Here is a 15,794-nt window from a genome sequence, read left to right on the forward strand (position 1 = left end):
ATATTTCGTGCTCAGAACTACCAACAGTGACACTACCTGTTTAACGAGACATCAAGGAACTCTGCAGCGCCTACAGAAATAAGGGTGGGGCACGAACAGACTATATGAGATAATCATTATGCAGGGAAATCTGTAATACAATATTTGACTCAGAAGAGTAAGAATAGTTTAGGGAAGTACTGTTAACCAGAATATCAAAACAAATTAAAAGATAAAGTATAAATAATATAATTAAGCTCCATCTATCCCATTAATTGTAATAAGAATGTACGTTCCACAGCAGATTTCAGAAGAGGCAGACACAATACGGTCTCAGGTGACAGATGCTCACATTTCCTAATTTACATTGAAATGTATGTTTGTGTATATATACATATAAAGCATTTGCCCCATTGTACAAGCATATGTATTAAGTGTTAATATGCAGTCCATTTTTAAAAAAAATTATCTTCAACTTTCTTATATCCAGAGAAATACCCCAATTTCACAGATTAGTTCTTAAAAGTAGCTGCTACACAGCAGTAAGGTCAAAGAAGGATCTGTGAATCAAAGATTAGTTTCCTATATTGCACTGAGCCATGTATCAAACTGTCCTGGTATATCCTGCCTGCCCCCTGCATACCTTGGCTGTAGTGAATTAATTTGTACAGGAAACAGTTTCTCATTCTTTTAGTAGAGTACTACTGCTATTTGGGGGGTTTTTTGGTAACATAATAAAAAGAGAATTTTCACCTTTTTCCTGGTCACTGAATGGTAGGTAGTAAGAAGAACCAGACTCAAGAAGAACCACTTCTTACACAACACAGCTTGGATCACCTTTCCTGCTTTTTTTTTGTTTTGTTTTGAAATTGCAATTAAAAGTAACATGTGATGCAGTTTTGTCAGATAATCTCCTTCCAGTTTGTTTCCTTGTGCATGTGCCAGATTTGTCATTTAGTCAGTTCTGGTGCTGCTTCAAAGAAGCTTAGAAAAAGCTGAAAGAATTTTCAATGACAGATCAAAAGATGCAACTTGCACCTCTCGGTGACCGTAAGCGGACTCTTCCAGTGAGTCACTTTACAGTCTACAGAACCACTTTTCTTATCGTCTAGAATTATGATTATGCTTTGCAGTAGTTAAGAGCCATGGTAAGTTAGATACTCCAATTGCTGTTGCTTTCTTCATTTTTTAAAAAAGTATTAGAATGTACATAATTTTACTGAGATTTAAGTTACTTTATTATTTCCGGACAGTTCATCTTGTATTACAAAAATCCTTAGAGGTCAGCTCGAACTCCAAAACCTGGTCCTTTGGGGGGTTCGGTCAGAGAAGTAAGGCCACCAGCTGGCTCACAAGAAAAACGTCCACTCCTGAAAAATGAAAGCAGTTTTATTCATTGCTGGTATTGTTTTGACCTCAAATACCATTTAGTCGCTGGATAGAAAGTTACAAATCTGACTTAAGGCTGAAGCCACTTTTTGATTCTTTCGTTCTTCTATTCATCCTTCAGAAACGTGCGATGCTACTCTTAAATCAAAAGGATTCCAAATTCAAGTAGTGACAAACTGTTTCTTAATTGAAATGCAAGATAGGACCACTAGTTTTCTTTTTTATTTATAGGTTGGCCCCACAAAAGTGATGTTGATCCCAGTAATACCAAAGGCAGCATCTGATTGTGTAAGTCACATTTTTGTTAAAGATGCTTCCCTGTGTTTGGAAACTGTAACTGTTTTAAGATTATTGTTCTGGTATTCAAAAAAAATCATTACAGAAACGATAGGAATAGGTAACATGCCCAAGTCAAATTAATTCCTCCATGCACAAACACATATGTCTAGTTGGGCAAACAAAGAACAGTGGGAAATAATAAATAAAAAAAGTTCAGAAATAATAACCCTTTCATAAACTTGCAATCTTTCTGGGTTCTGTCAGAAATTGAAAAAAACCCAAGCAACCAACAGGCATTTGTTGATTTACATGATGTAGACAAAAAAAATAAATCCAATGGGTGATATCATTCATTATGAAGTACTAAGCCAAATCAGAATTGATGTTTTCACATTTCATGCTCCTCTAGTCAGTCATCAAGACCATGACAATTCCCTTCTCAGCTCTTTCCAGTTCTTTTTGGCTTTGAATATATACAAAGGCACTGAATGCATGTCATTCTGTTCAGTGAATTGATGTGTTTTAGCTGTAGGTTGTGAACTCAAATCACTGGAACAGGGATTCAGTTTCTCAAAAGGATCAGTCTTCAAGTATTTGGGCAGTGTCATACACATAGAGCATACCTTGGGCCAGGTTTGGGAACTTTGCCAGCCTTCAGCTCATCAATTATGTCTTCAATATCTTTGGGTGTCAAATCTTCCTGTAAAAAAAAAAATCATTGACAAAACAGGAAAAAAAAGTCAGCAATTGCCCTAACTGCAGCATTCAAAATTCATCCGATTAGTGGCTCTCTTAGGTGTGATCCTAGCATAGGCAATTTTGATCCTGTCCATTAACACACATACTGCTTTACAGAATTAGGAAGATTAAAAAGCCTACTGTCATTTTAATGTTAAAATTTTTGTTTTGCATATAGTTGCAGGAATTATGTTACAACTAACAATGTTGATGCAGGTCATCTGTAACATGGGGTTGTGTTTTCAGCTTCCTTGGTATATTTGTGAGCTGGATCTCTGCCTACCCACTATATGCATGCCATTGCACATACTGCAAAATGGTGTCAGCCGTGACAAAAAAAAAAATGTGGGTACAGTTCAAGGGAACAGTTCTTAAAAAATTAATCACTGTGATAAAAAAATGTATTTTTAAAATATTTTGTTAAAAGTTGGATTCAGTCAATACATTAAATTCCTTTGGTCTGATGGCATACAAGTGAGCTGTAATTCAGAAGTCTGTAAGTTCAAAAATAGCGTTAAACCAGTCCACACTTTCCAACAGACTGCTTTAAAGTGCTTTTAAAAGCTTATGAAATACCTGTTTAAAAATGCCAGATTTATGAGGAGACCACTATCACAAAAATGCATCACCCCACTTGTATAAATCAAGACAGTAACTGAAAGGAAAAGCACTCGGACACACTACGATACAAATGAAGCGTTCTAGGAAGAGGCCAAGAAACTAAAAGATGCTCTAGGTACTAAGTTGTCCCCACCAACAGGGATTTGAGGTAACTGACCAAACCTTCAGAGTCTGAAACAAGCGAAGATACAGGTAACCCAGCAAAAAAGTGTAATCTTTTAAAAGGGAATGTAATACTTACATAGTAATTGTCATTTATTTGTACCATTGGTGCATTTACACAAGCACCTAAACATTCCACTTCTATCAGCGTGAAGAGTTTATCAGGTGTTGTTTCCCCAACTTTTATACCTAAACCAATAAAGAATATTAGTTTCAGCAATGGTCATTGAACAAGATTAAAAAAGCATGAGTCTAAGTACTCCACAGACTTCTCACTACTTGTATTTTGGCCTTAAAAACATTTGCATAGTTAAATCCTCTTAAATGAGTCCAAAATGTTTCCATTAAACAAAAGATTCTATAAACTCTGAAGTCAGTCTTTCGGATACATTTTTGAGATTTCATTTACAGGTTTACAGGTATGACTTACTGAAAAATAACCATGAAATGACAATTCTAAGAAACAGAACAGCTCTAACTCTGGAATATTTTTAGTAATCAATACATTAGAATGGAAAAAACAGGGAAAACGTAGCTTTCATGTGCTGATGTGAAATGTGTTAATATACAGTGTTGGGTATTAAATTCCCAAATTAACCAAGATGCAAGCATTAAGATTGTTAGCTAGAAATTCATAAACAACTTCCGAGTTTATACACAAAGGCTTATGTACTGAACAACGCTGCAGACAATCTTAGCTTCCATGACACACTGTTGTAGTGATAGAGACACAGACCTTCCCCAGAGGGCAGGTTAGCCAAAGTAACATCTCAGAGTCTGATCTCTACAAAAATACTCCACGGAAGGAAGGATGCTGAAAAGCAGTTTTCCTCCACAGTTATTAGTAGGGGGGGGAAAACTAGTAAAAGTCTAAGGCCTGTCTCTCAGCAAGAGCTACACAATCATCCTTAATGCTTTGATTTCTCAAGCTAAGAGTTTCAGTTAAAATTAAGCTATCTTTGCAGTAACAAACTTCAGACAAATTTCATGCCTTTTCCAGACAACAGAACATATGAAAAACAAGATAATAAGCAGCTGTTCTGCAGTTCTTATCACAGTAGTTCTTAGAAAATGATAGCACACCTTGTGACTTTATAGAAGGGGAAGAGATGTTAGTTGCTGATCTTATCTTCTCCCCATAACCACCCAACAAGGGGAAAAAAAACCCAAACCCTAAACACACAGCGCACACACAACACCCATGAATTCTGCTTACATCTCATATGATGCAGCATTCTCAATTGACTTTCCATGGAGAATTCATAAATCATGTTAACATCATGTTTGCCATCCAGAGGGACCTGGACAGGCTTAAGAGGTGGGCCCATGCAAACCTCATCAAGTTCAACAAGGCCAAGTGCAAGGCCCTGCACATGGGTTGGGGCAATCCCAAGCACAAATACAGGCTGGGTGGAGAATGGATCGAGAGCAGCCCTGAGGAGAAGGACTTGGGGGTGCTGGTTGAGGAGAAGCTCAACATGACCCGGTCATGTGTTTTCACAGCCCAGAAAACCAGCCCTATCCCAGGCTGCATCCCAAGCAGCATGGCCAGCAGGTCGAGGGAGGGGATTCTGCCCCTCTGCTCCGCTCTGGTGAGACCCCCCTGCAGTCCTGCCTTCAGCTCTGGGGTCCTCAGCACAAGAAGGACGTGGACCTGTTGGAGTGAGTCCAGAGGAGGACACGGAGATGATCCGAGGGCTGGAGCACCTCTGCTGTGAGGACAGGCTGAGAGTTGGGGTGGTTCAGCCTGGAGAAGAGAAGGCTCCGGGGAGACCTTAGAGCAGCCTGCCAGTACCTAAAGGGGCCGACAAGAAAGCTGGGGAGGGACTTTTTACAAGGGCATGGAGTGACAGGACAAGGGGCAATGGCTTTAAACTGGAAGGGGGCAGATTTAGACGAGATATGAGGAAGAAATTCTTCATGGTGAGGGTGGTGAGGCACTACCACAGGTTTTCCCAGAGAAGCTGTGGATGCCCGAACCCTGGAAGTGTTCAAGGCCAGGTGGGATGGGGCTGTGAGCAACCTGGTCTGGTGGAAGGTGTCCCTGCCCATGGCAGGGGGTTGGAACAAGATGAGCTTTAAGGTCTCTTCCAATCAAACCATTCTATGATTCTATCACCTTACTTAAGTAAAAAAACCCTCACAAACAACTTTCATATAGCATATACCTTAAAAAATCTTATTCTGCATATTAAAAAAGCACCAAAGCATTCCGAGTCCCCTCCTATATATGGAATAGGGCTTACTTTCTCAGTCCAAGCATCGTATTAGAATAATGCATTTCCTGTCAAATTGCCTTTAAAACCACTTTAAGACCACCAAGTGGCACTCCAGACAATGGCCCTTTCTGCTCTACTGTACTGAAATCTTTAAAAATAACTTCTTCACTGTAAGAGTCGTTAGGCATTGGAACAGGCTCCCCAGGGAGGTGGTGGACTCACCATCCCTGGAGGTGTTCAAAAAACATTTAGATGTGGCGCTTCGAGACATGGTTTAGTGGGTTTAGCGGGCATGGTGGAGTTGGGAATACGGTTGGACTTGATGATCTTTGAGTTCTCTTCCAACCATAATGATTCTACGGTTCTAAATGCCAAATCCGAAATTTGTTTAGCGCCTGTTCTCCAATGATTTCACTCTGTATTTTCAACACTATTGCCCTGTCTCCACATGAAAAATTTTACTTCAGTATCATTAAACAAAGGTAAAAAAAACTGCAATAAGTATATTACAAATTTGTGTCATACCAAGTTTCTTCTTAATGGCTTCTAAAATACTATCAGAATCTCGCAGCATGCAAGGCGTGGTAGTGCAGACCTGAATATGGTATTTCCCAACAGGTTTGCGATTATACATTGTATAGAAGGTTGCTACTTCATACACTCTCATGGCAGGCATTTCTAGAATTTCTGCAACCTGTAACAAGGGGAAGACAGACACTGTATAGAATTCTCACAGGGCATCAGTAAACGCACTGAACAAACCATTTTCGTAAAGTCACCTGTCTTCTGTCGGCCGTAACGGTTAAGTAAGAGGGAGGGGATGGGTATCAAAGCACAACTGTATTCAAGTGCCAAGAAAAGACACCCGAGTTACTCTGACTGGAGTCATGCTGCTCAAGCACAAACTCCACTAAGCCACGGATTAGCACAGTGAGGAGCTCAAGTCAATTCTCCCCCACCATCTAGCATCATACACAAGCAGATGCAAGGAGGCAGCCGGCTTCCAGCTTTCACTGTCAGCTCCAGTCATACTGCACTTCTGCTCTTTTGCGGTATGGATGAACAAACTTGCACAGATCTGCCCACGCTAACCTACGTAAGCCTCTGGGTAAGGCAATACTTATAGGCTGCTACGACGCTCACCTAATTCAGATACAGCAGGTCTGTCTTGGGTTCTGTGACACACCACGGCTACATCTGCAGGTTGGCATCACAGCTAATAAATGGTGAGTGAAGGGTGATCTCCGTGGAGCCAGTTCTGGTGCAAGTATCCCTGACCTCATTAACCTGCAACCCTGGCAAACTGCTCAGGTTGAGAACTGGCTCCGTTTTCAAAAGGCTAACTGTTTTATGTTCCAGTTTCTACAGCAGGCACACAACAAAGCACGGAAAATATTTGTTCCCTTAAAAATCTTAAAATCGTTTTAAACATCATATCAATCTGAAACTTAGAGCAAATAAACAGAAATACTTTTCTGGTTCAGTATTAATGGAGATTTGAGGCTTTATGCTACACTGTAGAAACAGTAGCAGACCTAAGTTGCCCTTCCCTAAATGCGCACTTAACTCCTTCAGTAATTTCTGTAACACTCACAATCCTCACTTAGTGTATGTTGATTGAATTTAAAACTTTTCACTTTAAAACTGATGATACGCCAGATTGTAACACAAAATATGACAGATTTATTTACATGAATATAAACCAGAATTTTTTATTTCTTGATATTTGATTACTGTCATGCAACCTATCACTTTGGAGCAGTGTAGTTGCTTGCTTGCTTAGTTTGAAACAATTTTAATAAATAATTTGCTAAGTCTTCCATGCACTTACTGTGAGATATTACCCAACACTCCTGACACGTACTACACTATCGCTGCTCTGCAGAAGCCGTTACAGGCCTAGAGGACAAGGACAGCCCTGGCAACATGGGCAGTGCCACTAACCTGGGAGGAGAAAATCCCCACCGTCCTTATCTTTTTTCTTTCCCCAAATTCAGCAGTGAACAAAATCTTTCAAGTTTCTGCTCCTGCTTCCAGGATGATTCTGGGAAAAGAGCCTATCTAAATAGGGCTCATGTAATTTTTGTTTTCTTCTGTCTGTGGTTTCTAGCAATGGGCTAACATTATGTAAACAACAGAGTCCCAAGTTTTCTGCATTAGTTTTCCCTTTCATTTTTTAAGATCTAGTCTCACAGGGAATTCTCACAATTCTGTGCCACACAAATTCCCACATTAGTATGCTTCGATAAATAAATGCTAATATTGTAGTAAGATATTTAAAGAAAACAGTAAAATTATGCTTGAAAGACAATTAAGTACTAAATACCTTGTTCATAGCTGATATGGGCAACCATCCATGCTGTCTTTGGGCCAAATCCAGTACTGCCATGACAGCTGCAGACTTGTGTCCCCCTGGGTAACTGTTTATGATTGCTTCTATTCGCTTTTTAAAGGGAAAGGGGGAGAAAAAAAATAAATCAGTACTGATCTAAAGACAAAGTCTGTATTTAAGTTTTTTTGTCTACGTACCTTTTGGTTTTCAGGTGTGAACTCAAATGGAGTATCTGGATTATTTTCAGGACTATCTCTGTGCTTCAGGAAAAGAAAAAGAAAATATGTAAAAATAGGGTTGTCAGGAAATTATTCAGGACAGATTTACTGTTGTAAAATATCTTCTCATTAGACAGTTATAGTTGAATTGCTTGAATAAAACCAATATATTCCAGATAAAAATTTCACAGTACTCAAATAATTAAGTATCTCTGGGAAAATTATCAAAAATACTGATAATTATTTAATCATTCTTAAAAATAATTACTTATTCCTGTTATTTCCTATTCAAAAAATATTTATTCAGGAATATAGTGTTGTTATCAAAATATAAATTTTTTTTAAACACTTAATGCAGTTTGGCAATTATGTTCAAACTCATCACAGGTAGATTAAGTGTCCTCTGGTTAATACCTTAACAAACAACAAGGGACTAAAATAACAGCCCATTTTTTCTTTTCCCATGAGACATTAACTGTTGGAACTTTAAAACTCATCAAGAAGCTTGCTATATAACTAAAATGTTTGCACATTCAAAGACACATTATTAACCCATTTTAACATATTATTTTGATTTGTAATGGATTTCAACTTTTTAAATTTAGATAGAATTCTGAATCACAATGGAAGAAGCAGAATTCTGAATTAATATTTCCAAAATAAAGTATTCTATCATATTATTTTTAAGGTCACCTTCCAGTGAAACATCAAATTGAAATTAGTTCTATTTTCAGAAAATACATATTTGGAAGTCTTGAAGAAAGTGATGTTTTCCTATAATAAAAATCTTAGTTCTGATGAAAATCCTTATCCACCAGAAAAACTTCCTGCACAAAATTTTCAGTTATCTCTAAGCAGCTCATTATGGTATCCTTGAAATATTCATAGCTAAGTTTCATTGCAAACTTTATGCAGTTTTCAAATTGAGAAAGTTTGGGGAAAATGCAAGCTATGCTTGAGGCTTGATGTTAAAAGTAATCCAGAACCAGCTAATAATAAAAGCTTTAAAAGTATATTTGGGAGAGAGAAACCCATTCCACTAACTTTCACTTTGATCATTTTGTCAAGTAACCTAGGGGGATGTTGCCGTTTTCATACTGCATTCTTATTAAGCAGCGAAAGATTTAATGAAAAATCTTAACATTGCAAGATACTTACATACTGAAAGACTGTCATCAGTGCAGAACTTAAAATATGTATGGTCCATAGCTATTCCTGGATTTAGAAATTTTAATATGGAAATATCAAAAGGCCACATACTTAACTTCAATTACATCTATTGGTCTAGTGAGATTCCCTTTGCTTATCCTGTCTGTATCCTGGAGCAGACAGCACTACTGCCACCATCAATTTGAGAGCATGTACCCTACCACCGTTCCAAGTCAAATATCAAACTACAGCCAATATATACTTCTCTTCCAAGGATGACTTTCCCCTAATAACAGGAATTACAGAAAGATAACAGGTTCCCTTTGAACATGCTAATATTTTATTAAGTACGAATTTATTCCTTGTTGTGTGGACTACAAGATAACATAAAACAGCTTTTTAAGAACACAATTCCCACTATTTTAGACTGACTTTTCCAGATAAAGGATTTGGTTCCTTGTATGTAGTGTTGGTGAGGGTTCTCTACCAATTTTAATGAAAGTTCTCAAGAAGAGGCTGATGGAGGAAAAACTGATTGGAAATACTGTGCAACTTCAATTTTTTTTTTCCCCCTCTTACAGACCTGATCTATGTCTTAGCTGCACAGATCAAATCCATGATAAGTATTTCCATAACTTAACTTTTCCTTCTCAAATCTGCATGCCTGTTTTGTTTCAGGCTGCTGTTTTGCCTTCCACAGCTATTTGATACAGTTACAATTGCACCTGATCTCAATTTCTTTTGCAAGAAAGTATATTTGATTTATTAAAATCTCGTTTGTCTAGAACAGCTGTTCTTTTCAATGTATCATCTCTAAATAGATATCCTTAAATACCCTACATGCAAAGAGGAATAATAAAAACTTTGTATGTGAGCTACAGTTTGTCACACAGTCAGTTCTGCGTAGCAAGCCTCCAAGATACATCATAAAGGCTACAGCACAGGTGAAAACTAAGTAAGATCATGCCACCTTTTTTGTTTTCCATTTTCCTAAATGGGTTTAATCTAATTCTGTGCCCCGGATAGTTTTCAATGAGAGCTTCCAGAGTTCTAGGCCTACTGAGCCGTTACGAATCACGTGTTCCCTAGTCTTCCATTTCTCTGATGATGCACCATTTATCCACGACCTGCATGAGCTGATTTGATCCTAACTGATATGGGTGCACTTCTGCCTAATTTTAGGATACAGATTCTGGAGAGCAAAACTAGAATTAAGAACACAGTATTGGAAAGAATGCTATGTTAAATCACAGAGCGGTTGAGGTTAGCAGGGACCTCTGGATGTCACCTGGGCTGAATCCACCTGCTCAGGCAAGGCCACTCAGAGCCAGATGCCCAGGACCGTGTCCAGACGGCTGCTTCTGAATATCTCCAAGGATGGAGACTCCACAACCTCCCTGGGCAACCCGTGCCAGTGCTCAGTCACCCGCACTGTAAAAAAGTGCTTCCTGATGTTCTCCGAGGCCATTCCCTCTGGTGCTGCTACTGGGCATCACTGCAAGGAGCCTGGCTCTGTCCTCTGTGCACCCTCCCTTCAGGTGTTTGTAGACACTGGCAAGATCCCCCCTTCCCCAGCCTCCTCTTCTCTAACAGCCCCACCTCTCTCAGCCTTTCCTCATATAATAGATGCTCATAAAAAGAAAGCAATATATTATGGCTTCCTCCATACACAAACGAAATACAATTATGCCTATACCAACTACAGCAATTTGTTGAAAAGCAAGGTCAAACTCTACCCACGCATTTTCTCCGATTCCCTTCTCATGCTCCCGAGTTGCCCCAAGTCTTACACCATATGTACTCATTCCGCTCACAGCTCGACATTTGTACTGCAGCACTCAGCCTAACCTACTCAAAGGGTGACCCACCACACCGTGAAGGCCTGCCCAAGCCACACTATCCTCAACGATGACAGTACTCTCCCACGGAAGGTACCAAGGCTGCTGAATGGCCACCCCACGTTCTTTTCGCTACACCAACCTGGGCCATTTTATTATTCTGGTTCCGTGATCTCATCATCGGTCTTTCTTGACACAGAGAATTATAAAAGAGCACTGAAGAATTAGAACAGAATCACTAGAATAATTTAGCTTTCATGTATACTGCAAAAAAGCTGGCCTGAAACTTGACCTATGCCCTGTGGTAAACACCAGTCCAAACCACTGTAAACCAAACCTGAGAGAACTGCGTGGTCTGCAGGGGAAAAGATGTTTAGGGCAACCACCTGTTAAGAGTCCATATCAAATCAGCAATGAAAAGAAATTTACTACTTCTCCTCCGAATGGAAAGTACCCTAAATTCACTATTCCAGCAGAACTCAAGATACAAACCTCTCTTAAGTTAAGAATGGTGGAAGTGCTCTCAGACTCAAGTATTTCACTGACCATCTTCACAAGTAACTAAAGCCATAATATAGCAATTCTCTAACCTTCTGTACTGAACGCCTGTGCGGCCCTGTGACAAAGCTCACACCAGGGCAGTCAATGTGTTAAGGAAACTCAGTCCACTTGTTGAAAATCACAAAGTAGAAGAGTTAAGTTTTAGCTGTTAATGAGGCTAAAGTCAAAGATAGAAACAGCATGTTTAAAGAAAGAAAAGACACTATTATAAATAAAAGTATCTTTGAAATCAGGCCTTCCCTAGCTGTTGGAGATGATAGATTTGGAGCAGTTCTCTCACAGGCAAACAATCTACCTAGTTTTAAACTCGATACACTCTTTCTGGAAGTGTGATCTAGCTGCCTGTGATGGCACCAGACTGAGCTTAATGGTTGAGAGAAAGTCTCTTCTTGGCTGTTTCAGAATAAAAAGGAGTTTCAGTAGTTCTCTTATTTCTGTATGTTTCTGATAACATGTAAGGAAAAAAACTTGCATGAAAAAGTTTGCAAAGGGATGCCCAGGCATGCAAATCAGAACTGCCTTTTAATACTAGATTTTTATGACAACCAGGTCCCCTGATAGCCTGTCCCCTGTTGTTACAAAACAAATATGCTGTATGCATTTCCCTTCCTCACATACAGATTCCATATATGGGAAGTGCAACAAGAAACACCAATGTGCTTTGCAAAACAAAACCAAGACACTTGCGCATAAACTGATAAAACACACCACCACAACAGGTTAGAGTTACTCCCAGGTAAGCCCATGATTCCTCCACAAGCAGTTTTTAACAGCCTTAACTTCACCTGCTTGTAACATTCCAGAAAAACAAAGACTTCTTTTAATGTTGGGGTTTTTTTCCCTCTAGAGAAGTCAGGGGGGGAAAAAAGTCCCATTTTCTGATTGTATACAAACACTTAGTGTTAATTATGCATTATTTGCCTTCAGCTCAAATCAGGAGGAGGAGTTTCCCTTAAAATTTGCTTTGTTAAATAACATCTGAAATTTGCTCTGAAGGTTTTTTGTTGTAGTTAAGGCAAATAATTACACACACACACAATGACATCCAACTGTCTTCTTCCCATAGCCTTTCACTTCATAAAAGAACAAATATTAACCTCTTTAAAAAAAAACAAACAAAAAAACCAAACACACACACAAAATAAACCTCCACAGAAACAATTTCCTATGCTCTTCTAGCAAAAATTCTGTGGCAGAATAAAAATAGAAGTTATCACTGCCACTATTAAATAAACATCTGCAAATCACAAGTAGCTCAGTAAAACATACAATTTTACTTTTCTACTTCCCTTTCTCCATTTTCAACCTTCTCCCTCCGGCAAATAACTTAAACAGTTACATAAATCTTGAAATATGCCTGGAGAATTTACAAAGCTGGCTGGCTTCATATGCCAGGCACCAATATCCATTAGGGTGCCAAAGACACCTTTTGCCTGTCTTCACCAACCTCAAAATACACTTGAAGTTTCCCAAGTTGTCAGTCTACACTGTTTCCTCTATTCCTTGAACACCAGCTCTCACTCCGTAAATCATCAACACCTGCTCAGGTTTCTGGAAAAGTATACAAAGCATGTACTGTAATCTCATTAACTTCATCTTATGAGAAAAGCTGTAGAGACAGCTGCAGAAAAGCAACAACAACAAAAATCCACCCAAAAATGCTGAGCACCTGCTTTCAACAAAGTGGTCAATTCTCTAGTAAAGTGCTGATTGCTACCAAATGTTGGTAAAATGCCAAATTATTCAGCTGTTAAACTGCAGATAAAGCTCTGAATGGAGCAAAATGGGACAGAACACACCTTCAGGTTCTCTTCAGAGGCAGAGAGACAACATGCATTTAAATTTTAGGGCTTTTTCTTTTTTTGCAATCACTATTTATATATATTATGCTAATGTCTAATGGCCTCAATTATGAATCATTATGCAACATGCTATATCACACATAATATGAACAAAAACTGCACTTTTCAACTCAGAGTAAAGAGGGCTGGACCAGGACTTAAGGGTAATTCTGCAGCAAATTTTAGAAATCAAGAAATTGCACCTGCAAAAAGTTTCATGAGCTTCAAACTCATTTAACTCTAATAATAAAAGGAAACAAGAACTGTTTTATAATGAAATAAAGTTTAAGCAAAGTCTCATCTACAATCACACACAAATGCTGCTAATACCACCATTACTATTAATAAGAGTTTTCACCATATAAGGAACAAAACATAGGGCCAAAAACTAAAATAAAACCTTTTGATACTCCATCGCAACTCTAATAAAAAGTTCTACTGAAAAAACACTTCTTTGTAAATGCCAGCAGGCTTCTATAGCAAAGTTCTGCCCATCAGAAGCTTTTGGGAAGATTAAAAAAGCACATGCCAAACTCCTCCTACACATCCCCCTTTACAGTAAGGTAGAAAATTACTTACCACAAATAAGGCTCCTCCACTGGAACTGCACACGGCTGTTCTATGCAAGTACCGGATTTGTCTTATCTACAAACAAAACAAAGTAGATAGTATTACTACTTAATAATTTACATACTGCTAGTGGCTGCCTTCAGAACCAGTTTGATTTCTATTCTAATTGTAAGCCATTAATTCTACTGTCATCACTCATAATTTAAATTAAGTCAAAAAGAGACTACTAAGGGCTCTCCTGTACTATTAGGAGAGCAGATCTCTTAATTCACCATGACCATTTCAGACAATGTAGAAGTTAAAGGATTTAACTTCAAACAGATAATACTCTGCCACCGCTTAAGTGCCCCAAATACAAATTCTCATCAAACATTTAATGAAGAATTTTCCAATTTGTTACTTTATATCATATGTGTTTTCAATTTAAAGTTTGCAGAAACTACCATTACTACTGAGGTTCTTCCCTAGTAAGCATTTACATGCTTCTTCAGCTTTTATCTAACTGAACAGTGAGATCAGGCCTAAGAGGACAAACGTAAACACAAACCTTAAGTATTAACAGGACACAGACGCACATGCAAGTTCTGTTTAGCTATTCTCTGTCTTGATTCATCATGCTAAAAGAGATCAAGATTTCCAGATTCTGGCCAGCACTACTAAGATCATTGGATAATATTATCTTGTCATAAGTAATCATTCTATAACAAATTTAATATTACTTTTATATTAATTTTTATATTGAATTCTAGCTTAATTTTGATATTTCTTAAAGTAGAAGGATAGCATATTAAAAAAAACCCCAACTTAATTTTTGTTACTGCATAAAATTTGTGCGACTTCAGGCGGATCAGCATCAAACTAGAAAAAATCCAGTCACAGGGGGAGATCTGAAATCCAAGCCTAAGTACTGGGGAACTAGACTCCCCACTCTTCTGTAAGAGCAACCTGATCGGCAGCAGATCACACAGTTTCACACAATGGCTGCAGTCTTTCCCTGTCATATGATCAGTCCTTCCAGGAAGCACTGGATTTACTACACAGTTATGCGTATTATGTTGTATGCATCCATCTCCTCTTCGCTCTCCACTTCTGGCTCATCTGAAGGCAGCAGCCAGGGAAGCAATTCATCTGCCATTCTGTCTCAGAGACCAAAAAGAACCCTGGGATACATGGATAACTCTGTGGCCTGCAGATCATTCCTGAGTGCCACCTTCTCCAGGAGACTCTCAGTCTATCGTCTTTACTAACTGACATGAAGTACATCAAATGACCTGCACTGGTATGCCAATTTGAGTGCTCTCAGTGAGCCAGACAGCGTACAAAATTCAGGCAAAAGACCTAAAGTGTAAGTAGAGCATGCAAATACAACTGAAATTCTGCTGAAAGGAGCACATAAATGAGGGTGGGATGCTCTACCATAAATCATACTAAATGCTAAGTAAATATAATAAGTACACAGTGTTCCTTCAAAAGGAAGCACTCCAGATGAAAACCCTTTATTCTACCCAAAGACATTGTTCCGTTTTTAAGAACCACACCTGTAAATCCCAGACTTGAAGCAGAAATAGGATAAGCCCCCGTTTTTTGCACTGGCCTAAAGGTTTCCTATCGGCGTGAAGAGCTGACTCAGGGCTGAAGAACAAAGTAAGGGGCTCCCTTCCAATGGTTAGTGTCGGGTACACAGGCAAGTCGGAAATTTTATTTCCGTTTGGGAAGCTTCCCTACAACCTACGATAAGCGTCAAGCAGTTACTGTTGGAGCCTTTTTCACTTGGCGCAGCCACCGCAACCCCGGAGCCGGCCAGGTAACTCCGGTAAGCCCCGGGGCCCCGAGGGTAAGGGCGACACCGGGCAGCGACGCCCTTCCACCGGCTGTACTGGGCCTTTCTTCCTCACGGC

At 39.0% G+C, this 15,794-nt stretch overlaps 1 protein-coding gene across 1 annotated transcript; it reads right to left on the minus strand.

The window, feature by feature from the left end:
* Positions 1-1,190: 1,190 nt before the first annotated feature.
* Positions 1,191-13,971, minus strand: NDUFV2 (NADH dehydrogenase (ubiquinone) flavoprotein 2, 24kDa; the record flags this gene model as incomplete). The annotated part of the gene is made up of 7 exons (XM_009709850.1): positions 1,191-1,349; positions 2,271-2,347; positions 3,248-3,357; positions 5,913-6,081; positions 7,714-7,830; positions 7,917-7,979; positions 13,906-13,971. Coding segments are annotated over 7 exons (696 nt in total), but the record flags the coding sequence as incomplete, so codon positions are not given.
* Between the last annotated feature and the right edge of the window lie 1,823 nt (positions 13,972-15,794).

This window comes from Cariama cristata, unplaced genomic scaffold, assembly GCF_000690535.1.
Source record: "Cariama cristata isolate BGI_N322 unplaced genomic scaffold, ASM69053v1 scaffold13901, whole genome shotgun sequence".
Classification (NCBI taxonomy): domain Eukaryota; kingdom Metazoa; phylum Chordata; class Aves; order Cariamiformes; family Cariamidae; genus Cariama; species Cariama cristata.